Consider the following 26501-nt stretch of genomic DNA (forward strand, 5'->3'; position numbering starts at 1 on the left):
TTGGTATTGCCAGACGAACAAATGAAAGGATCGCGATCACGATAGATTTGAACTGTCTTCAAATACAATGTGTAGGTGCGTACAACAATGAAACGTGTAAGTAATTTTTTTTTTTTTGCGGATCTGCTATGAATGTTTAGAATCAGTTAGGTCACAAACAAATTATAATGAAATTAAATTGAAACAAATATGTAATAACGGGCGTATAAAGAGTATCAAGTATATAACTAGAAATTTTAATATGGCCAAAGAATGGTGTAATTGCTTTTTTCGTTCTCCACCGCGAGAAATTTGCATTCGGCGCAACAAACAAACAGCACTGATATTAAAATATTGCCTTGTTATGTATTCGTTTGTATTATCGAATTAATCGTTTTTATAAAAACCAAGTAGCCACTACAAATCAAAGCGTCAATGTGAAAGTGTAATCACTCGCTCACGGCGATGTACGCCGGATATCCGGTATCCTTATTATCCTTATCATTTCTAATTATTATTTATTATATTATATTAATTTAACTTTAAATGCATGCTATATCAAAAGTTAAATAAGAAACGTGGTATTCGCATGCCAAATTTTGGTGAAATATATCTTATAAAATATACTTTGACGTCTTCTTTGTAAACTAAATTTTTCAGCGAATATATATCCTGTATTCTTGTATTCTTAATGTGCTACCGTGAGCACGTGTTGGCGTTAGAAAATTTTATTTACATTTAAAAATGAATAATGTTGATTTATTCCACAACATGGCAAGTCTCCAATCATTTGTCAGCCTCATTTATAAATAGAAACAATACTGGCCGCCTGACTGCATATCAATTTGCCAGGAATTCAAAATGGCTGCCGTGACGTCATGAAGGATTACAGGACGTTAACCATTGACTGTGGTTAATTTACTCATATTAAATTAAAAAATAGCAATACACACTACAAAATCCTGTCTATTAATAATTAAGAGTGTTTACAACCTAAAATGGCTTTTCGTCCGGTATAGTGCAATTACGCGTAACTAGCATTGGATTATGAGTAGAGGTGGTACGTTTAAACGAAAAGCACTTAAAAAAGTCTGCTTTTTAAAATAAGCGCATAACTTTTCATTTTAAGCGTAAGCGTCGGTCTATGCGCTTAAACGTATTTCTACAAGACTTTTTAGAAAAGGCTTTTACAAGCACGCTTTTTAAACGTACGTTTTAACGTTAAAAAAATAAGCAGTTTTTTCCATTTCAACGGTTAACAACTACAAAAGTTAAACAACTTATGTTTTTGAACGCTTTTAAACGCCAATGAACAAAATGTTAATATAAAAATGTTATGGTCATAAATAAAAATATAAATTGTTTTTTACAAAAAAAAACTTCTACTGTTGCTTTCGCAACGTTGCAAGCTTTTTAACGTAAAAGTCTATGCGCTTAAAAGTTTTCTAAACGATTTTGTTAGCTTCAAACTAACAAGCGTTTAAGTGAAAAAGCGTTTAAAAAAGCACGCTTTTTCTAAAAAAGCATAACGTTTAAACTTTTAAAAAAATAAGCAGTTTTTCCCATCTCTAATTATGAGCTTCCATTTCGGTAATTTAGTGACCAAAGCAAATGCGCGTGAATGACGTAGCAACCAAATTAATATGTATTACGGGAATGTCAATGTTATCAGTGCACAGCCAACATAAGTTAATGTTTACTGTGCAAAATGAAAGTAGTAGCCATTGAAATACCAAACTGTAATAACGTTAAATCCCTTTACTGTATTAATTTGGTTTAGTGCAGTTACGCGCTTTTTACCAATGCTACATACGCGGATTTGCACTATCCTCGACATTTTGTTGATACCGCGTAACAGTGAAAACGTTGAATCAATCTCTTTGGAAAAAAATATATAGTAAAATTAAGGAAATACACTGATTACTATACGGTGTGAAAACACTAAAAATTTTCACGATAGAAAAAAAACACAAACTTACCTTGAAATTTTACACGAAAACCACTGTATTCAAGTACATTACATATATCAACTGAACTAAACAAAACATGTACTACACGATGTACATTTTTCACATGGCTTTAATTCCGTAGTAAATTAAATAAATTATGAAATACAACCAGCGTCCCTGCCGCTCGACCCAAGCAAAATGAACCGTATTAGACCGGGAAAAAGTTGAATTCGAGCTGTGGTAGTATAGACTCTTAGGCTTTCATCTCGGGAACATCTTAACGGTAGAATTCAGAAAGTAGACATGAATTGAGCGACTTTGGGTTCTCCGGTAAAAATGGGTGTTCCACAGGGCTCAATACTTGGACCTTTCTTTTCTCATTTATATTAATGACCTGCCATTCTTTGTTAAGGACCATTGAGTAATAGTATTGTTTGCCAACCATGTAATGGCATATTCAAGGCATATTGTCAATCTTTCTACACGGGTGGTCTGTGGGTTAACTATACGCAGAAGGCACTCGGCGCCGTGCAATATAATAACGGTTTCAGGATGCTGTTGGGACTGCCGCGACATTGTAGCGCATCGTCGATGTTTGCTCAAGAGGAAGTAGATTACTTTTTTGCTGTGATGCGAAAAAAGACGGCGTCACTACTCTGTAGACTGCGTTCTAAATAAGCTCGATGCGCCGGTGGTTCGTCATTTCATCCAAGTTCAGGTGAGGTGATCGGGTAGTCGGCGCCTCGAGCGTAATAAATAGTGTTTTGTCTCTGTATTTACTAATAATAGTCACAAGTTAAAATTCTCTGTACCTATTTACAAACAAGTAGGCCTTGGATGCCAAATAAATTATTTATTTATTATTTTTAAATTGACGAAGACGAAAAAGTATAAAAAGCCCAATGTAAAATCGACTAGTGCAAACATACAAATAAACGGAGAAAGGTTAGATCTTGTCAATAAAGCAGTCTTGGGAGTGACCTTACATTGTAAACATCAATGGTTTCCACCTATCGCACTGTTAATACAATAGTGTGTTAACGCAAAAAATGTATTTTCTCAGAATGGACGAAAAACGAATTACTTGCTTTTCGTGAAAGATAATTAAAATGTATGTATAGGTTATTGTTTATTACAGACAATTTCCTACTTGCCAATATATTTAAAAATAAAAGAAAAAATATTTTTCTATTTTGGCCAGAACTAGATCACATAAAGCATGTCTCATTTTGAGTTAAGCAGACATATTTTAGTTGTTTTTTACAATATTCTAACTACGGTTTTATTGACGTGTATAGAATCAAATTTTACGTTCAATAATGGTATAATCTTGAATTTCACATATTTTGAGTTATAACACTATTGTAATCGCAGTGCGATATATCTTCACTGGCCAGCAGATTAAACTTCGCTGTATAAGCAGTCCGCAGATTAGATGAGCTTACCGATGTTGATACTGCTAGAATAGTTTACTTTAGTTACCTCCGTAGTATAATGTCGTAAGGGATTTTCATGTTAGATAAGGGGGCAGGTATACAAACCATATTTGTGTTCCAAAATAGATTCGTTCTGTGTACCGTTTAGGTTCTCGGGTTTCTTGCGAAGAAAAGTTTAGAGAAACAGACATCATGACTGTGGCATCACAGTACATTTACTCAAACATTTTGTATGCCCCTAAAAATATACATCATTTCATAAAGAAACTGATATCCATAAAATTAACCTTAGAACTAAGAACTAATTCCAGACTTTTTTTTTTATGACATTAAGTAACGGGACGAACAAGTCGTGTGCCACTTATGGTACCACGATTTCTTTTAACAAAGGTAAACAATTCTTTTATGGGAAACTGTATATGTTTTTACAACAAGATTCCGCGGCATATATTAAAATTGTCATTACCTAAGTTTAAAACTTACATTAAAAGTATTTCTATTAAAAAGTCATTACAAAATTGAAGACTAACGTGTTAGGTAAAGATGTACGGCAAGACGACATCGGTCTAGGTTCCACAAAAATTTAATTCAAAGTTTGTTCCACAGCATTTAAGTTTATTTGGAAAGAACAATCCCTAGAGTTTCTTGCACGTTCTTCTCAGGGAAGTCCGCTTAGTGAACGAACAGTAGCTTAAAATACGTTGTTTTCAAGTGTTCATTTATTTTGGCTATGAAATAAATGATAATTTGACTTTGAACAACAGGTTCGTGGGCAACGCGCATTTCTACAGAGTCTTTTGACTACAGTGACTGTCTAAAATCTTAGAATAATAACGCATAGAAACCTAGACCGCATACGCTAAGTGAGGCAAATTGAAGCGCTCCCAAAGGGCCTACACGAGCGAGCGGGTCTTCAGTGCTCAAGGTCAACTTGCACCGCGAACAGATCAAGAATTTTAGCTAAAAATGACGAAATGTGCGGTAAATGAGTGTAAAAATACGTCAGACAAACATAAAATGGATACTAACATTACATTCCACAAGGAAGTAACGCGTTTCAACTTGTATTTTTATATAAATATTCACTAAAACCGAAAATTAACCTACTACTAAAACTAGCCTCTAGCCTACATGAATTAGATTTTTGCCTCACTTGTGACAGTTCGTTTGATATGAAACTATCATTCTATGCGTTATTATTCTAAGTCTAAAATTATATTAATTCTTTCCGTATAAATCGTGTTATTTTTTTTTTGGTTTTATGAGAAGCTTTTAGTAAGTACCGTTGTAATGGATGTGAATTAACTTTTTACTTATGTTATCTATCTATGTATCTATTCTGACACTGCCGTTCACCGCTTTTTTTTATTTTCGAATCACTTTACGTTTAAGTAACTAAATACCACCGCTTTAACGGCGAAGGAAAATACCGTTATGAAACATAAATGACTCATCATTCCGCACTCATGTATGAGAACAAATAAAGTAATAAAACAAATAAATCAAAGCTACCACATCTAAGGTGGTTTTCCACCGGCGAAGCCAGATGACAGCGAGACGAGAATTGAAACCTCGCCAACATTGACTTACAAATAAATGGACGACGGGTCTAATACAAAAACCACGAAAAAAATGTCCCAAGTCAACCTATTCGAAATTTAAATTGTAATGTCATCGCAGTATCGCGCTGTCAGTCGAACAAATGAAGACTAAAGCGGAGTTTGGCGCTCTGTATACGATTTTAGCGCCTTACAAGTGCGGACACTTTTTAGCGCGGACCCGACGTCCATATAATTGTAAGTCAATGCTCGCCAACCTATTTCCACCAAAAATTGCTCTACACGTGAGCTCGCGCTATGTTTATGTAAAGTGGAGATTTAGTGCTAAAGGTGGGAGTTTAAACGAAAAGTACTTAAAAAAGTTTACTTTTTAAATAAGCACTTCTCAATGTAAGCGTCAGCGTTAACGACATGCTATGTTTCAAGTCCCGCCATCTATGTTTCCTAAACTGTAAACTGACCTCAAAAGTCATTCATCCTCTAGTTTGCCACCTTTCTTCTTCTTGTTTAAGAGCCAGGCTCTTGTCGGTGAAGTAATCCCCAATCGTCTCTGTTTAGTGCTTTAGCCTTGATTTCCTGATACGACACGACATTAACTTTCTTCTTTATCTGATCTAAATAATTTCGTCTCAATCTTTCTCTGCCTCTCTTTTCTTCGATCTTCCTTTCTATTATGTTTCTAAGAAAACTGTCGCGACGCATGAGATGACCAAACATTTTCCCCCTTCGGTTCTCTATTATCTTTAACAAGCTTCTCCTTGCCACCCTTAGAGGTGGATTTTTTTTCAAATTTAAATGGGACCACTACTGATTTCCAACAAAAAAAGAATCATGTCGGACGTAGATCGAGAGTAGACCCCCAGATATCGTTATCCGACAGATAGACAAATAGATTTTACGAAAAATAAAAATCCTTTTATATACATTTTTAAGGGTCGTATTCCAGAACTCTACTCAATGCTCAAGTCAGGACTTGAACAGACTTGAGTATGATTTCAAGCACTGGAAATATGACCCTAATGGCAAGGACTTGAGTATGATTTTCAGTGTTCACTGCAATATTTAAGTCCCGACTAGAGCATTGAGTAGAGTTCTGGAATACGACCCTTAGACTTTAAAGGCCTAAAATGAATTGTCTTGCATTAAAATAAATTAATAAGAATTGACCAAATCTAGACATTATTTAAAACAGTAAGAGATTTCAATATCACATTATTGCTTTGTAAACAATAGGACGTTCGGTAACTTTCATTCGATAACTGTCTTCTGAATAACGTTTGTAGTCGGTCGAGAAGTTAGAGTAATCGGGTGTGACGTCATTTCGGTTCGGTTTCGAATACGACATTTTGACGTCCGATTGGGTTATTGTGAATAAAAATGAAAAGACATCGTACGATATCAAATCGGAACGGTCGACAACAGAGTTGTCGTAAGGAATTGACCTCCTGCACGGACTATGATCGATCTGTTTTCGACCAGCACAGCGACCATTAGACGAACTCTAAGAGTCCTATTCTAGAACTCTACTCAATGCTCAAGTCAGTATTTGAGTATGGTTTAAAGCACTTGAAATCATACTCAAGTCCCTACCATTAGGGTCGTATTTCCAGTGCTTGTGTTTCCAGTGCAATACTGACTTGAGCATTGAGTAGAGTTCTAGAATACGACCCTAAGACTGAATTACTTTTGACAACAATAATTGTAGGTTCTTTTATATTTTATACCGTACATGTGAAGTGTATACGTGTGTATGTAACATATGCAATTGAAATGTTTAAGAATTATGACTGCTTTAAACTTTAAAAATGTAAACAAGATCAGCATCACTTATTGGTTTGTAATTTTGATATCCGATTGTGGAGTTTTGTAATAGGCTTTTTTTGATATTTTTTGGTTGTATACATCATTTTAACTTATAACTGTAAATCTTCCTAAAATAAGTAACTTAAACAAAGAACGTTGTTACGTGTATTTTTCTTCAATAAAAAATTCTCACAAGTAAACACTACATTTGTTATTTACTGCATTTTACCAAAGAGCTATGCCCCTGACATTTTATTTTTGTTACTATCACAGTGTCATTTGCATAGCTACATAGTGGTATTTACGTAATCTCGCAAATCTACACATTTCTAGGTTCATTAACATCAATTTGTAGAATTTTGGTTGAAACTATACGATTGATTCGAAATACAATGTTCCCTTTTTGTCTTTAAATAAAGAGAAACCCGAAAATTTGAATATACGTTTCCTTATTTTCTATGATACCAAATGAAAGGACGAACAAGTTGTGGGCCTGATGGTCAGCGACACGCCTGTCCATAACAGGTGCAGTGCCACTCAGAGCTTTGAATCACAAAGATCTGAGGGGCGCTGCCACAAGTCCCTTGCGCCTGTAATTTCACCAGCACCCTTCAAAACCGGAACGCAGTAATGATCACATTACGACTTGGCGGCAGAAACAGGTAAAGTGTTGCTAATTTATAAGGAAAGCCGTCGTTCATGTTAATAATCCACCCTAGCGACAGAGCTCATTCTGCGTGAAGGCGCGGGCGCAGCGGCGGGTGCGGGCGCGCGGGTCTTGGAGTCTTTCCCTTTCACAGTGCCGAAGCGGCTACGAGCGGGTAGATCTTTGACGTCGAAATCGCAAACAGACTCTAGACCAAGCACTGTGAAAGGTACGGGCGGACCGATGCTTCGGTGAGTGTCTGAATCGGATCAGACGCGAGTCGACGACGCAGTGCCACCACCAGGATTCCGCCCACGATGGAGGAGTGTCTCGCGTGGGCCTCCGAACGGAATATCCTGGTTGCCCAGATCGGGCGAGATCTCTCTCCGCCAGGCATAGTAGCGGCTATGTTGGCGGATGGAGAGTCCAATGAGGCAGTGGTCTCCTTCTGTGAAGCAGTGATGTTTCAGAAGGTCGTACGCCGAGCGTGATCGAGAGAGGGCTCGGCGCTCGGCGGCGGAGTACCTTCGCGGCTGCGGGCGATCGGAGCGGGGGCTCCGTTTGCCAGTAAGTTTGGCAGCCGCGATACGGTGTGGCCCACTTAGTCGTGAGGAAGGGAGGGCAGGGCGTAGCTCCTCCTAGGTGCTGGGGGGTTCCGGTGCGCAAAGTCGCTCCCGGATCCTTCCCACTAGTGCACCGAAGAAGGCCACCGTGGGGTTTTAGCTGATAGAAGTCCGGCCTCTCCGCCGCCCCCGCGGCAGAGTGGTATCCTAAGAGGATTTCCCTCTAAAAAGAAAAAGGCGCCGGCGCGCGCGGCCACTATGAACGCAACAAGCGTGGACGTGCCTATTACGTATATTTGATACGCCCACACGCGCCCGCCGCCACTCTGAATAAGGCCAAAGAATCGATACCATTTACCCATTTATTTTACAACTGCGTAAAAGACAATGCAGAAATAGGTGGTACTTCCCTGGACGAACTCTTTCACATGGAGCTCTACTGCTACAAAAACTTGTCGTTGTCCAAAGTTTCTGAAGGGAAGTATTGTTTTTTTCATGTTTTTATACTATAATTAATTAGAAAATGATATTGATAGCCCAGAAACAAAAATCGTGTTACATGGTTACGCACGTTCATTCTGTGGGCCCGTCCCATAAAAACTTCAAACTCTGATTTAAACACCACTTTTCACGGACTGGCAACGGTGTGTCAATGGAATACAAATCACGAAGGACATTAAAATAATTTATATTGTACAATCGTCTGGTATAATCGGATTGATTTGAATAAACGATTATGCTTTTAAATTTTCCTCATCATGATACTGTTTCTTTTTAACCGACTTCAATAAGACTGTATTTTTATGTGTATATTATGGTGGCACTTCACGTGGCTACTTGTATTCGCTATGGGTGTTTGATGTACTTGGAAAAATATTTACCTTACAGACAAACATGTAAACACTGACAAATATGATCGCCTACGTAAATAAGGAGTTAACGTAATGAATATGACCCATTGACTTACAAATAAATAGACGACGGGTCTAATACAAAAACCACGAAAAAAATGTCCCAAGTCAACCTATTCGAAATTTAAATTGTAATGTCATCGCAGTATCGCGCTGTCAGTAGAACAAATGAAGACTAAAGCGGAGTGTCGCGCTCTGTATACGATTTTAGCGCCTTACAAGTGCGGACACTTTTTAGCGCGGACCCGACGTCCATATAATTGTAAGTCAATGATATGACCATACCAACGCTAACCGCGAGAAGGCAAGAATTACAAGAAAAAAAACTTTTTCACTTTAAATTTAGATTTTAAAAAAACAGCCGTTTCCTGTCACGAAATCGTATCATCTATCTTCTCGTGGCTATTCAAGATCTGAATACAATAGAATCTTTTTTTATCGTATTATCAACGTTACAATATCACCGTTTAAAATTCAAAGCCTTTATACGCCAAAAGTGTGTGCGTGTACTAACACGCTGGAGTTAACACACCGAAAAAAATCTTTAATCAAGTGAGACTCAATTTCTAAGAGGATGGAACTCAATTTACATAGCCATGGAACCGCATGGCAAGTAAAATCTGATAAATCATTCAAAGCCATGGAACAAAAGTGGTTGCTTATGTTATGATGATTGGTCGGAAAAAGGTGATCCACAATATAGACATAGGTACAAGGAGCGATACAGAATTGTTTAAACCACCAAATATTTTTTTATTACTTATTCGGATTTTCGGAAATGGTTTTATTGCATCGTAGAACAAACTGCTAACCTTGGAAGTCAAAGTTGGATTTTAAAATAATTCTAATGGTGCCATGTGAAAAAACAGCTTTGTGCCGTTCCGTCACTGTGACCATCAATATGCTAGGTGTGGTATCTAAAGCTAGAGAGGGGCGGAGAGTGGCATTCTCGTTACTGTTTTATTCTTTGCTTTGGTAAAAGGACAGTTATCTACTGCATTTTTTACATGGCACCATTAGGAATACTCTAAAATCCAATTTCGACATTCAAGGTCTATAGTTTTGTCAACATGACCTCGGCTCAGGACGCTACTGAAGACTTCAAGAAGAAGAGTAAGAGTCAGTCAGGTTTAACGATGCAAATTACATTTCAGTATGCGTCCCAACTACGTTACTGTGTCCCAAATAGTATAATTATATTCGGGCATCAAATGGTATTTCGTTGAGGAAAAAACATCGTGAAAACAATGACCTACCTTTTTTTATATCCTGTAGAATACCGAAAAGCAGGCAACTTTACGGCAGTGTTCAAGGCTCTGCAGCTTCGCCTCTACTAATCCCGAGTTATCTATAAAACTTTTGGCATGCTTGTCGATTGAATCCAAGGTGTCCAGTTAGTATGTAGCTGAGCCATCCCATAGGTGGCAGCAGTACTCCATATACGACCGGACTTGTGTTTGGTACAGCTGAAGCAACTGTCCCGGTGGCAACCGTTAGTTGCGCAGAGCGCGACGGGAAGTAAGCGTGCCTACAGCTTCGGTCCCTATCTGGAAAACAGGGACGTACGTACACCCTGGGCGGTTCACCTAAGGCGCTAGCCTTCTGAGAACCAGATGAAGTTCGTGCAAACGGGCTGATCTGGGATCAGCACCTCACTTAGATGGCCCTTGTGTGGGCTTGCTCGCACAGGTCATAGTGCCCTTCTCGCATAACCAAGAGGTTGATATGGAGGGGCGCTATAAACAAAACTTTTGTAGAAAGATATGGGAGCTGTCCCGGTGTGATGCAACGCCTCACCTTGGAAAGGATGCCAAGCTGCCTGGCCATGTATTCTATGTATCTGCCGAAGTTCAAATTGAACGACAGGCCCATTCCAAGTAGCTGGAAACTGTCGGAGTCACGTCAAGAGGGACTCCCGTTTTGTGGACCTAAATAACTTTGGAGTCATTCTTCACCTACTATAAGCGACATCTTTCCTGCGAGCACGCGTTTGATGTATTTAACTACCCACAGCGGTATCGAATATCGCGTTTCATCAGAATAGGCTTTTACTTATCAAATGTACCTTTCATGGCCCCATATACCTGACGAATTATCTTCACAATCCGTCGTTTCAGACTCATCGAAAAGACGAAACGATATTGCATGTTTGTCGTTATCAATTAACTTTGAACGCCAAGAGAGGAGCGACGGTTCGATACGGATATCGTGACGTTCGATAGAGACGACGAATTGTCTAGTATTTATATTATATGAGAACCTGAAGGCCTTCAAACTTCACGTTTTCTTTGAACGTTGCCGCATACGGAAGGAGATCGGACAATTTTGACAAATTCACCTGTAGGTGAGACTATACTCAATCTATGTATATCGTTTTTACACAAAAAAACGACCCCGACACTTCGTGGAATTACATGTATTTGCCTCTTTCCAACAAAAAAAGAATCATCAAAATCGGTTCACAGATAATCGCGTACCATGCAGAAAAATACAGTCCAATTGAGAACCTCCTCCGTTTTGAAGTCGGTTAAAAAAAACGCTGGTTCCAATGCAGTCGTAATTGTGACGATTATTGACACAAAGACTTGACTGGACTCGAATGCCTAACCGTGACTACCGTCGGCTCAGTTGGAAGAGCTTGTATAAATAATAATAACTATCTAGATGTAGTATTTAAGCTTGGAATACGTGTTAGTAATACCTAGTTAAGGTAGTTTACCTTAACGAGCTGCCTTGAGCGAATTCAAAAATATATACACGACTAACAACCTGTTCTTTATAGAGTTTTTAATAACCGTCTTATTTTTATAACCATGACTATAGTAACTGGCAGTTTCGACGTTATTTAATATTTTTTAAGGTGAAGGATGAAACTATTTTTCCGGATTTAAATGGCGTATATTTGTTTTTTCAAACAAAACAACGTTTCACAGTCACGTTGACACAATCATTCGTGATCATGGGACCTGATCCGAAGCATTTTGTTTGAAAAACAAATAAATATACGCGATTGAAATCCGGAAAAAATAGCTTCATGTCCTATGTGTAACAATCGCGAAAACCTAAGAACTCGATGTGACGGATGAAATTGGTGGCGTTGTATATATCAATAACATATTTATACGTCCCACTATTGGGCACGGATCTTCTTTCAGGCTAGGAATAGGGCCATAGTGCGCCAGGGTTGGGAATCTCACATGTTTTCCAAGGGTTGTGAACCTTCTTCGACGTGCAGTCCGACGTGTCCTTCACTCAAAAACTCATAGTAAATTTTTAATTAAATTTTGCACATAAATTCCGAAAATCTCAAATGCCAAGATTTGAACCCACGTTCTCTGCTAAAGAGTAGGTCAAACTGTTAAGGCTACACGGTCTGTCTGTCTGTATATGGTATTTTTATTACATAATTTGTATTTAAATTTACACAAATAAATAATTTCCCCACGATCCAATATTAGAATTCAAAGTTAAGATTACTAAATCAGAAACATTGTGTTTGAACATCGAATATATAACCAGAAATAGAGACGAAATGTCATTGACTTACAATTATATGGACGTCGGGTCCGCGCTAAAAAGTAAGGCGCTAAAATCGTATACAGAGCGCCAAACTCCGCTTTAGTCTTCATTTGTTCTACTGACAGCGCGATACTGCGATGACATTACAATTTAAATTTCGAATAGGTTGACTTGGGACATTTTTTTCGTGGTTTTTGTATTAGACCCGTCGTCCATTTATTTGTAAGTCAATGCGAAATGTCATTTAATTTGTTTGAAAACTATACTGCGTAAACAAGAATACAACGGAGTGACGTTAGGAATAAAAAAGAGATTCTAATTATCGATTAAATATGAATCCGTTTGTTTTGTAATTAGATGTTTTGCTGTTTTTCCTACACCACCGAATGGAACAGCCCCCCATTAGAGATATTATCTTTATTACAATAAATACAGAATATTTCTGGAATATACCGAGACGTACACACAGGTCAGTTCTTAGCGCTGTACTATTACAGCTTTCTAATTTGTGATTTCAACGCAAACGAGTTGATATTTAAAAGTAATATCAATACCATTTGACTGATGCGTTGCAAGGGATGGATGGCCCTTATTTATATCGACTCCTCCTACGTAAAGTATCGTATGTCGAAATTGCCAAGTTTACAAGGAAGGGTTATAAAGTTTTCCGTTTCATTCGGCAAAGCTCGTTGCTCACATAGAGTGATCATCTAATAGATCATCTTACCGATATCTAGAATTTTATAATACTCTATGTGAGTAACGACCTTTGCCGAATATAACTGAGAAACGCTAAAGTCACGTATTATGCTTATTTCAGTGAATTCAGAACTTTAAAAGGCTCCACTGTAAACTTGGCAATTTCGACATACGATACTTTACGTGGGAGGGGTCGATATATGATGGTCTCTATTTCCGGTTATATACTCGATATGCTTGAACAACCAATAGGGAGTCTGTCCATTATAATAATTGCAATCCCGCTCGCAGCTATGTTCGTGGTATTACATCTATTTGCAAAGTGCGCGAAACCGGATTCATTCGATACTTTGCCAAAATCGGTTCACACATGACGGTGTAATCGCATAAATTACAACAAAAAAATAGTGTAATAATAAAAATAGCTTAAGTGGTTAGTTCTGTAGCACATTACGTATCCTTGTAAAAGTGTATACATACCTATATAAATAAACTACAGAAATGTTTTGGGTAAATACCCTGTCACAGTGTATATTTATACAGCACTCAGTACTTGAGTGAAATACAAATTGTTGTAGGCATTTAAACACTCGTGGTAGAAAATATGCCTGCGGAAAACATACTTGCCTGGTGTATGCAGGGCGAGTGGGTTTTTTTTTTATAATACTATGTGACCGAGCGAACAAGTCGTTTACCTGGGGCCGAAAACAGTGTCGGGTTTTTGTAGTTACTGCTTTTTCACCAATTAATTTTTAGTTTCAGTATTATTACGTTTTGAGTTTCTTAATTGGTTCTATAGCCAATGCTCAACAAATAAATCGTGCATCTGTTGGTAAGCGACACGCCTGTCAGTAATAGTTACAGTGCCACTCAGTCGTAAAGATTTAAGGGTCACTGCCACTGCGCCCGTCACCCTGAGACATAAGTTGACAGGTCAGTAGTTGGCCTGTCTATATTTCAGCGCAAACGAGAGTTGATATTTATAAGAGATGTATCGCTAATGTGTTGCCAGGAATATATGGCCCTTATTTCTTCTCTATTTCTGGTTATATACTCGATGAATCAGAAAGATCTGAGGGGCATTGCCTCTGCGCCCGGCACCCTGTGACATAAGTTGACAAGTCCCAAGTGCCTTCAATAATGCGCTCACACTACAGCTTGGCGGCAGAAATAGGTATAGTGGGAATACTCCCCTGTTCATCTCTTTCACAAGGAACTTCTACTGCTACTGTAGTCTAGGCTCTACTCTATGAGTAGAACTACTGGCTGAGTGAATATAGTTTTGTATTTAGAATGTGTTTGAAAAAATAGGTTAGAAAAAAAGAACATCTTGATCGATCTAGAAGTAGCCTCAAAATATAAATATGGATTATGGACTTAGGATAAAACCGGGATAGATGACACTTTTTGAAAGGGCCTCCTAATTTAAAAATTCTTAGTTTACCATGAACAATTCCCATGGATGTAACTAGTTTAATCTTTTATATTACATTAATACTTGATTTTATTCATCTAACATTTACTGATTTTGAAGAAATTGACTTTTTGAATACGTATTTTCTTGAGGATAGATGCCTACCTATATGGATAGACGCCACACAATGAAAATACCAAAAAGGATAGATGGCCTTTAGAATAAAATAGTAAAATTCATAATAAAATGTTTTATTTGTAATGTTTAATATATTGTATATACATATTACATCTTTAATAATAAATATATACGTATTTAAAGTTACTACCTACTTATTTTTGTAGCTATCAAAACATTCTATACAAAAATGTTCGCTGTTTAAACCATTTTAACACTGTGAATAATTTGTCTTTTTGGTACTTTTACTTAATTCTAAACTATTATGATTTACTAGTCTTTCACTATAATAATGTATTTTTTTATTTTCTTTTCCTATCTTTCTTGTATTGTCCTTTGCCCCTAAGGGCAAACAAAAGGGCACCTACGCCGCGAAATGTCCTTTTATTATATAACTAAGCTATATGCAAAAGAGCGATTATTGACACCTAGGTGCGCAGTTAATGAACAAGTGTATAATTATAATAAAAATAAAACGGAATTTATTACAATTTACAAAATTATGCGACAGTAAATACTTGCGTCTGAAATTTTGAACCGTCTATCGTGTTCGTCGCGGTTCAAACGCGTCTATTCCACACGAAGCCCTGCAGGAACTTTGATAAGTGGTGTCTATACTCCTTATTTAAACTAATTATTCTTTGTTGCGATTTGGAGAAGTTAGGTTTTTTGAAAACGAGGCACCTATCCCACTGCGGCATCTATCCCGGTTTTACCTTAGATCTAAGGTTAACATCGATCTTTCTTATTGAAATTATGTATATAGTGCAATGCATTGCCATTCTACTGACACTCTATATTGACTCAACTGCCATTGCAACTAGATTTTTGCAGAACAACAAATATCGTTCCAACAGTTATCTCAACGAAGTGTCTATGGAATTACAATGATCAGAGGTTTCAAGAAAATTAGCAAATTTGGGAACCAGGTTACATGTTGCGCAAGTTCACTTTTAAGCTCAACATTTTAACTTTAAAATTGCAAATGATATTCATTCGTGTCTTGACCTTCGCTGTTCACACGGCTCGCGCGTGCGCTACAAGTTTATCAAACGATGTTGTTATGGTACGGTCAGGTTATTTGAATGTGTTTTTGTATCTATTTATACCTGTGTCAGTACACATCGATAAGGAAAAATCATAGCACGTTACTCAGAAGTTTCATCAACATCAGCCTATCGCAGTCCACTGCTGGACTCAAGAACTCAAGAACTCGCTTCCACCATCGGTTATCGGTTCTTCGACAGATATGGCCAGCCCACTGTCACTTCAGCTTGTTTATTCTGGCAGCTATGTCGATTACCTTACTTCTCTTTCGGATAACCTCGTTCCGTACCCCGTCCTTCAAAGAAACTCCGACCATACTTCGTTCCATAGCTCGCTAAGCTACTTTTAACTGGTGGACTAACCGTATCGAACTGAAAGGTTTAGTTAGACTTAACAATTATAGCTAATTATAAGTACACGTAACTTTTTAACCAAAATATCCAATGCACACGCCGTTAACCTAAGGAACAAGAACCGTCTTGTACTCCCTGTAATAAAAAGCACGATCTTTGACCACAGCACTTATGTAACGGCAATCAGAATTTATAACAGAATCCCAATTGATATTAAATACTTAAAGGGTAATCAATCGAAGACTCATTTAAAGAAATGGCTAATTGACAATGTTTTCTATAATGTAATCAAATAATTCACAAATGTACTGTGACATAAATGTAATTTATAGTATATCTTAATTGAATTTTAATGACTGTAATTATAAAACATTGTACGCCCGACTTGGGTAAGAACTGCGAAACAAATCTACGCATATATATGTAACATCTTAATCTACCAGTTCATACAATAAATGTTTCTGATTTCTGAAGTAGGGTCCGGATTAATATGTAATTGCATATTTTTTATTTCATTAAAAAAAAAGGTTTTAATACACAAAAAAAATGTACAGTGTGCTGTGCGGTGTGATTACAAGAAAACCTAGACGTGACCTCACTCACGGACTTGTGCAACTTTAAGTTTGTTCCAGTCACATCCTGTGAGGTCGAAAGGTCGTTCAGCCAGTACCAAAGCGTTGTTCCGACCAAACAAACAGAATATTATTTCTTTAATTTAAAAAACATATAATTGTGTGTTGTACAATAACTGTAACGAAAATTAGATTTAAGTCGACTTAAATTCCAATTTCTATTGAATTGATATTCAATTATTTTTTGTGAAATCACTCCACTAGTTTGTTATAATTATTAATACAAAGAGCGAACTCTCAGAAAAAATTCCTTCGATCCGGCCGGATTCGAACCGACATCGTCTAGCTTACCGTGGCAGACGCTATACCAACTAAGCCACGGAACGAACCAGAGGACCTCATGAATTTTTCTAAGTGCTTGTTGTGGTGTCTTTGTATTTGGTTTTTCAACGACTTTTTAGCCGCAACGCCATCTATGAGAAATCTATGAAAGTATTTTGTCACCTAGTTAGATATCTTTACAGCTACCAGCCCCGGCTAGAGATATCGCTATTCACTGTATTTCAATTTTTATTGAATTGATATTCAATTATTTATTATGTGAAATTACTCCACTAGTTTGTTATAATTAGAACACTCAGAAAAAATTATCTCCATATTTTAAGAGTTTATGCCCATATTATATGTACATAATATTTTGTAGACTATACTCATTGACTTACAATTATATGGACGTCGGGTCCGCGCTAAAAAGTGTCCGAACTTATCGGGCGTTAAAATCGTATACAGAGCGTCATTCACGCTTTAGTCTTCGTTTGATCGACTGACAGAGAAGCAAGCAAAATTAGACAGTACTGCGATGACATTACAATTTAAATTCAACGTTTTAGCTTTTTCATATTCCTTTACATGTCACTACATTTAAATAGGTTGACTTGGGACATTTTTTTCGTGGTTTTTGTATTAGACCCGTCGTGCATTTATTTGTAAGTCAATGATTATACTGCATATTTATCCGAGCCCTAATTATGACATATGTACTAACATGTGCCTGCGTGGAATAAGTACTTTAGCAGCAGTAGAGGGCCTTGTGAAAGTGCTCGTCCAGGGTAGTACTGATTAACTTAATAGAAGTTACCATCCACTGTTAATGTAAAATGTAAATTATTGAAATAAACATTTTGTTTTTTATTTAAAAGATATGGACTTCGAAGAACCGCCCACGAGCCGTCGTTGAAGACACGATTAGAGAATTTCGCGAATAGTTTCCTGGAAACGAGTTAATTCGGTTGTTTTCGCACCTTGTTACGTTGTTGGCGTTACGCCATTGCGTGCCAAGCTGTCTTGTACAACGTGACGCACTGACACTCGGTACATAAATACTTCACATAAAGTGGTGGCAGTGTCAAATCACCCACTTCCGAGACTGATAAGAGACTTATCATTAATAAAGGGAATTGTTACTCATATTTGATATTCGGTGTTCGAAAATTATACTGATTGTGTGCACATTTAAGAGATTATGGAACCTCAAATGGCTTTGGTTGGTTACGCATAACAGTGAAGGTGTTGAATCAATCGCTTTCGAAAAAATATATTTACAAATACACAATTCCTATACTAACCAAACTAGCACTGCATAAACAGTTTTTTTTTTATATTCTTTTATGTTCCTTTGTAAAACCTTAATATATAGATAAGTTAGTTACTACAATTGTCAATGTACTGGTACATATTTCAAAATAACAAGTATCTTCCAAGGGGTGGAGTCCTGGTGACCTGAAATACAGATCATACGTCTAGTTTAGGCATCAGTCTCCCACAGTATAATTTATTGTTTTATGTATTTTATTTTGGATATTATGCCAATGTATTTTGTATATTGTGGTGAGAAAATAAACTTATTATTATTATTATTATATAGTAAAATTCAGGATATACACTGATTACTATACGGTGTGAAAACACATTTCCTAAACATTTTCATGATAGAAAAAAAAACACAAACTTATTCAATAGGTACTCTAATACCAATGATTATTTTTTATATCACCTAAACTAAATAGAATACGTATAACATTGACTTACAAATAAATGGACGACGGGTCTAATACAAAAACCACGAAAAAAATGTCCCAAGTCAACCTATTTAAACCTAGTGACATGTAAAGGAATATGAAAAAGCTAAAACGTTGAATTTAAATTGTAATGTCATCGCAGTACTGTCTAATTTTGCTTGCTTCGCTGTCAGTCGAACAAACGAAGACTAAAGCGTGAATGACCCTCTGTATACGATTTTAACGCCCTATAAGTTCGGACACTTTTTAGCGCGGACCCGACGTCCATATAATTGTAAGTCAATGACGTATAAGTATACGATATACAATTTCCAAACAAACGAAATTATAATTTCCTAAGTTTAAAACTTACGTTAAAAGTATTTTAATTACATAATCATGTCAATTCGCAACGTAGGCTTCGTCGGGAAGACACAAATATAAATCAGCAACAGGCTTCGTCACAAAGAAATTAGCTAGACTTAGTCATTTCTATTTAACTATAAGAATGAAACAGGTCCGCGCTGAATAGACAACGAAATTTGTTATATATAACCTCTTTCTCTAAGCCGACAACCCAACTCCCTGATGAGTTCTTTGGCCTCCGCACCCCAAATCCCTCTCTCACTACAATTGGCACAAAATCGTACATCGACAAGGCACTGTACTTGGCATATTTCAAATTTTGCCGCATACTCTGCAGCTCACCCGGCAGATCTGGTGGTGTGACTCAGGTGGGACGGTGCAAATGTACTGACACACGTAGCGTACCACAAAAGGCACCGGCCCTTCCGCCACGGAACCAATGTAAGGCCGTCAGTCTGTACGGCACAGCCCCGGAGGCTCCAAGACACAGGGCACGTTCCGAACCAAATTCTGAAATGGATTGCGGGTAAAACTTGAATAAGTTGAGGCTCTGCTTGATAACCACTCTTAAATACACGTACACACACACACACACACACACACACACACACACACACACACACACATTTTAACATTTTTGTAATCTTGAACGTGTTTTGAAAGATTAGCTGGTTTATGTAACCATGTTTTTAAGAAATACAGATTTCATTATTATTATTACATGCGTAACATCTTTCACACAATATGTAACAATAAGTCAATATAGTGAACAAGCATAGTATAATAATGCAAAACAATCCCCGCCTGCCTCTGAAGTTGTAAAACCACAGAGGCAGACGGACCAGCGCGACTAGAACGGCATCACAAAGGTGGTGAAGAGGAAACACGCCAGCCGTGGCACAGTACCGACAGGATCGAACTTTCTGCTGCGTCTGGCCATACCGACGACGCTACTGAACCTGTCGCGATTGCATTACTGCACGAGAAGTCTGAGGAGATCTTGAGACCTTGGGAGTCCATGGGTTGAAGTCCCGCCACAACGTGAATTTTAATTCATTTGTGGTGACAGTACAAACTCAACATCAGTCGACCTTTACGAAGGATGACTTTTGACCAAAAGGTGTCATGTACCCATGTTTCCGAGGCCGGCTACCGGACACCCGCGTTGCATCACACGTCAATACGTGTGAATAATTAAGTATTAGTGTTTTATTATATTGCTATGTATGTTAGTCTATAAGGTATGTATTTATGGATCTTGGTAACCTGAATATTAATAAAGAAGTAGGTAAAATAAGCGAGCGATCCTCGACAATTTCGTCTGGTGATTGTAAATGGGCTTATCAGGATAAAAACTTAATCATCAATGTTATCGAAACTTATTTTTTAGTATCATAAACAGATAAAGTGACAATGACGCAAGATTCGTCATCATACTATCATTTTGCGATATGTGCAATGTACATTGTTCTTTAAAAAACACTTTTTAAGACAGATCCATGCCCTGCAGACGGATATAGATTTAAACAAATATTTGAAGTCAGTTAAAACTGCATCTGTCAAGTGTGACAGCACATTTTATTTAATTTTTTATCTATTCATTTGCATCAGTCAATTATGACCTACTTAAAAACTAACATATATAATAACGTAATATAAAACCAAGTAAATAATCTACACGAAGTGCACTTGCAGGCGAAGTGTGGCGTAATCTATTGTCAGGTAAGCTGGAGTCGCCGATATACGACACCCTCCGGACAAATCACCTTCATGAAGGCCGACAGATCTCTCACCATAAACGAATTGACGAAACGAAGTGAACAAATTCACGTTGTGGCGGCACTCCAACTGTATTTGGTTTATAATCTGACGTACTCCACGATCTCCTCAAACTTCTCGTGCAGTAATGCAGTCGTAACAGATACAGCAACGTCGTCAGTAGTAAAGACGTCAGATATCGTTTATATCGGATGTTTTCGATTACCAGTAATTTTGATTACCAAAAAGGTCCTGCAATACTCAGCAATTGCCTGAAAGATCTCTCTATCTTGGTTTAAAGTCGCTAGACGTACCCAGCTTTTCGTTTGTTTCTGTTTTGTTAAATTTTCATGAAGTAAACTATATTTGTATGCCGAGAAAACTACGCTACGGAATATTTTTCATTTATTTCTTTAATGTATCTAGATCGTGGCATGTGTATCAACGGATAAAATGAATTTTAACAAGGTTTTCTTGGAAACCTAACCTATTTTGCTCTACTACAAAATAAGGAAAAACAAATTACAAATTCATTATGTATGTATTCATAAACGGAATGACTTCGAAGCCTCCGGTGACCAGAAAGTTGGCAGATACCTCCAAGGCAGAAACACATTTATGTGTCGAACGGCTATGAAGCGGAATTCCTTGCTTACAGACTTATTATTCCCTGAACGCTATAACTTGGGCCTTTTCAAGGCAAAGTTAATAGGCATTATTTAGATGGCACAAACTTCGGGATACCTATACCCAGCAGTGGATGAATTCAGGCTGTGGATGATGGATGATTAGCCCCATCGTCATCGATCCACCTTGCAACTGGGCGCCCAACACTTCTTTTGCCCACCGTTTGGCCACTAATCAGTAGACGCTTTGCTCCACCCGTCACCACCTTGCCTTGTTATGTGTCCTGCCCAACCCCATTTGCGTTTCACGATCCGGGCATCTGGCACCCTGGACTTTCGTCCATCGTCGGATCTCACCGTTCGGAACTCGGTCTACAACGCTGATGCCGAGCATGGCGCGCTCCATGGCCCTCTGTGCGACTCTCAACCTATATCATTATCCTGGGTGAGCATCCGCGTCTCGGCACCACACGTCATGTTGATTAAACAATCAAACAAACAAAACAAGCGGGTCTTCAGACACTGTGGAATCTTGTCTGCTTTAAGGATATCATGTAACTTGCCAAAAGCTGCTCATCCCAGCTGGATTCTTTTTGAGATCTGCTTAGGCTGATGCTGTTAACTTTACACTTATGAAATAAATAGATTTTAACGTATTCCCTTTCTTTGTTCCAGATGAACCTTTAAAATCATCCACGTGAAGGCCTTCCAATATGGGCAGTAGCAAAATAACGTCACAAACCATCATGGCCGAAGATAAAAAGTCAATAAAAAAGATTTTAAAAAATATTTTCGGCAAGAAAGAGAAAAAAGACAAAATTGTTGAAATTAAAAAGGAACCAGAAAAAACTAAAAATATTGTTAACGTTAACGCGATTGTTGAAAATTTCGATAAACTACACATAGAGAAGAAAAACGTGGAGAAAGATGACGAAGACGAAGGTTTTACTCGTAAAGTAATTGAAGATGATCGCAGGACGGAGAGAACAGATTCACAGTCTTCTCAGGACAGTGGATTCGCACACGACGACGACGAAGACGAATTCGAAAAAAAAGATGATGTTATTGAAGTTGCGGAGAAAATTAACAATGTTACAAAAAAAGGTAATCTATTTGTTGTTTTGACATTGATTAAACTCTATACTCTAGAATCCATGAGATTTTATGTAAACATAGGGGTTGCTACACCAATAAAATACTTAAATTCACGTATTTATTTTAACGAAGTTAACATTTTCACAGAGTTATAAAAAGATTAAGAAGTATTGGTAGAAAATATTTTACGACACTAGTATCATCGGAGCGAGTAGCAGAAGTTCGAAACAATTTTTTATTTTGACAGCTGTTCGCCATTGTCTTTACTTTCGTTCGTTCGTCTCTCATCCGTTTCCTAATTCGAATGGTGCGTTGTTGACGTTTTGATTATTGTTTCTAGGTGTTACCTTTTTGTTGTCTGTTATTGTTATCAGTTTTTGTTGAAACTATTTTTCCGGATTTAAATCGCGTATATTTGTTGTTTCAAACAAACCAACGTTTCAGGCCCTTTACAGGTCCCATGGTCACGGTTGACTGAGGTGGTGCAGTCATCAACCAGTTATGTCTAATATTAATGCAAACCACCCTTTTTTTCACTATTGTTACAAAAGTTATTAATTCAATTATTCTTAAGTTTTAATTTTACAAAGAAACATTCCAATTTACGCTACATTGTTTTATAAATTATTTTATTGTAACAATATGATTTTTTATTAAGTTAAATTTATTATTAATTAATAATGGAAATTAGAATAAATTAAAACATATTAATTAGAACTGCAGTCTTATACTGTTTGGGATTTTTCATCAGAGGAAATACTGAATCCTAAACTGGTGGTACGGAGAAACCATCTTCCCTCTTGTAATTACGATGTTTTTTAATTTCAATGGCCTCTCGCAGCATCCTGGTTTTTGTTGAATTTTCAACTTTGTTGTTGTGTTTGTATTATTACAAACTGTTTTGAGTGTCAAAGTTTGGTCATAGAAATCAGCACTTAATTTAATATTTTACCCAACGCACAAGCAAAACCACGCGCCATTTTACTACTATATTAATCTTTAGTGAAAACTTGTTTTGTATCCCTGACCTGTCGCTTTGACAGTGACATATCGTGACATTTCTTTGTTTAGAAATCTATTGGATTCTAGGTCAGAGTATACTACTCATTCATAAGGCAGATTCTCTTGAGAAGAATGAGCAAGCAACCCCTAAAGGTTGCTTTTTACTAAAATCTGTAACAAGCACACAATCTTTTGACTCTGTCTGTAATTCCGTTGGTAACAGTGGCGGCCCCGGTGTGACAACATAGACTTAATGGCAACCCAATAGATTTTTTAGTGATACCAAATTACGGGACGAACGAATCGTGCGCGTGGTCCTGGCGGCACGCCTGTCCATAACAGTAGCAATGCCACTCCAAGCTTTAAATCGCAAAGAATTGAGGACTGCCGTTTCGCCCGTCACCCTGATACATGATTTGACAAATTTCTATTATTTCACCACCGCCCTTACCTTTCAAAGCCGGTCGCAGTAATTGCTCACGTTATTGCTTGACAGCAGAAATAGGTAAAGGTGGCAGTAAACTTTTGATTACTTTGTTTGACTTTTTATGCGAACGATTTTATGACGTGGTATTTCTTATTACAATACATTTGGTGGTAACCATTGACTTACAATTATATGGACGTCGGGTCCGCGCTAAAAAGTGTCCGAACTTATAGGGCGTTAAAATCGTATACAGAGCGTCATTCACGCTTTAGTCTTCGTTTGTTCGACTGACAGCGAAGCAAGCAAAATTAGACAGTACTGCGATGACATTACAATTTAAATTCAACGTGTTAGCTTTTTCATATTCCTTTACATGTCACTACGTTTAAAGAGGTTGACTTGGGACATTTTTTTCGTGGTTTTTGTATTAGACCCGTCGTCCATTTATTTGTAAGTCAATGGTGGTAACAGTATTTTTTTTTTTTTTTCAGAAAAAGAAAACCCAACAGAAGAAAAGACAACAAAAGAAGACGATGACGTCACTTCTGCATTGGAGAAGTTAGAAATAGAAGAGAAGACAGACAAAAAGGAGAAGAAAAAGAAAAGCCAGATTGTCACCGTCAAGAGAGGTCCGATTAGGAACAAACTTGATTATGCGGAACATCCTTACGACCAGCGGGAATCCACTTTCAGACATGTAAGAATTATTAAACGCATTAATTTGCGGTAAAATGCGTTGCTTCGGCTTGCGTTGCCTATGCCTGAGCGGTTACGCTGCGTTGTAACTATAGTCTGTTCCAATGCATTTTAGACGAAAAGTAAACAAACCTAATTAAGTAAATTTAAAACTCTAAAGCAGTCACTCAATAAGTCGAATAAATAACACTTTCACTTATATTTCGAAGATTTTGGCTTCATGTCTCGTCAGTTTTTCCAACAATATTCATTTGAATAACATCGTAAAATCGTATTTAAGAAACGGTAGTCAAAAAGCGAGGTTATGTTGTAATTGTAGGGGTATGAATAGTCTATGGTTCCATAGTGCTGAACGGAAAAAACATTCGGTTCGTTCAATTAAAGTTTTTGTAATCGATTAGTAAATCGAAAATTTCAATCGCAATCGAACGAGTAAGTATTTGAAGGAGGATTTAAAATTAAGATTTCGGAAATTTTAAATATGCTTTTATAGGTTATGTAAGAAAAACCGCTAGTATGACTCGATTAAACAAATCGATTCGTTCAAATAATTAATCGATTTGTAGTTGGCATTGCAGTAGTTATGTATATTAAGTAAGGTAACTCCGTACTAACACCGCGGCTTGTATGTGTGCGCGACCGCAGCGCGTCATGTACGGACGCACACATTCGGATAATAATGAAAGGCGCGTTGGGACCATGGAACAATAAATACAGTAGATGTGCTTAGTGTGCATGACACGTGTGCCAACTGTTCGCGGAGTTCCACAAACTTGAGGTCAGTACGCCTGTTCCGCTTTGTACACCGTACGTTATAGTCGTGTCAATTGCCTCACGCAAAACCTCGAAAATCGTAGAATAACGCCTTATTTCGCTACTTTTAATTACAAAATGAGAGTCACACTTGTAATATATATTATCTATGATGGTGTTTCGTATTTTATTTCATGTTAATAATATTTCAATTTTCTATTTATCGTAATCATTTTTTCTTACAAGAACCATAAGTAAACAGTATACCGTTGCAGTATGATCGCTTCTTTTTTGTAGAATAAGGGCGCGTTCAAATCAGCCGTCGTCGTCGTTCAGCTATTAAACGCTAGATGGCAGCACATTGATTGAAATTTCAATAAAAAATCAATTTAAAAACGTCGTAACTTGCAATAGTATAATAGGTATTGATGGTATTGCACTTTCAACGATATGCCAACAGTGGAAGGTTTAAATTATATTAACATAATTATTAATACAAAGATCGAACACTCAGAAAAACACTCAGAAAAAATTCCTTCGATCCGGTCGGATCGGCGCTACGACTAAAAAGTCGTTGAAAGACCTAGTACAAAGACACGACGCAAGCACATAGAAGGATTCGTGAGGTCCGTTGGTTCGTTCCGTGGCTTAGTTGGTATAGCGTCTGGCACGGTATGCAAGAAGACGTCGGTTCGAATCCGACCGGATCGAAGGAATTTTTTCTGAGTGTTTTTCTGAGTGTTCGATCTTTGTATTAATGATTATAACAAACTAGTGGAGTAATTTCACAAAAAATAATTGAATATCAATTCAATAAAAATTTAATTAATACAGTGAATAGCGACATCTCTCGCCAGGACTGGTAGCTGTAAAGGTACTTACTGGGTGATAAATCTGTCATAGATTTCTCATAGATGGCGCTACGACTAAAAAGTCGTTGAAAGACCTAGTACAAAGACACGACGCAAGCACATAGAAGGATTCGTGAGGTCCGTTGGTTCGTTCCGTGGCTTAGTTGGTATAGCGTCTGGCACGGTATGCAAGAAGACGTCGGTTCGAATCCGACCGGATCGAAGGAATTTTTTCTGAGTGTT

At 37.4% G+C, this 26501-nt stretch overlaps 1 protein-coding gene across 1 annotated transcript in view; it reads left to right on the top strand.

The window, feature by feature from the left end:
- The window catches only part of LOC113234495, a 69007-nt gene that overhangs the window by 23634 nt on the left and 18872 nt on the right, over positions 1-26501 (top strand). Inside the window, exons 2-3 of the mRNA XM_026469831.1 lie at positions 22110-22538; positions 24450-24655. Of these exons, the coding sequence (XP_026325616.1) occupies positions 22148-22538; positions 24450-24655 (597 nt within the window). The 5' untranslated portion in view covers positions 22110-22147. The remainder of the gene's footprint in view (positions 1-22109; positions 22539-24449; positions 24656-26501) is intronic.

This window comes from Hyposmocoma kahamanoa, unplaced genomic scaffold (genome assembly GCF_003589595.1).
Source record: "Hyposmocoma kahamanoa isolate Upper Pololo Valley unplaced genomic scaffold, ASM358959v1 84, whole genome shotgun sequence".
In the NCBI taxonomy this organism is placed as follows: domain Eukaryota; kingdom Metazoa; phylum Arthropoda; class Insecta; order Lepidoptera; family Cosmopterigidae; genus Hyposmocoma; species Hyposmocoma kahamanoa.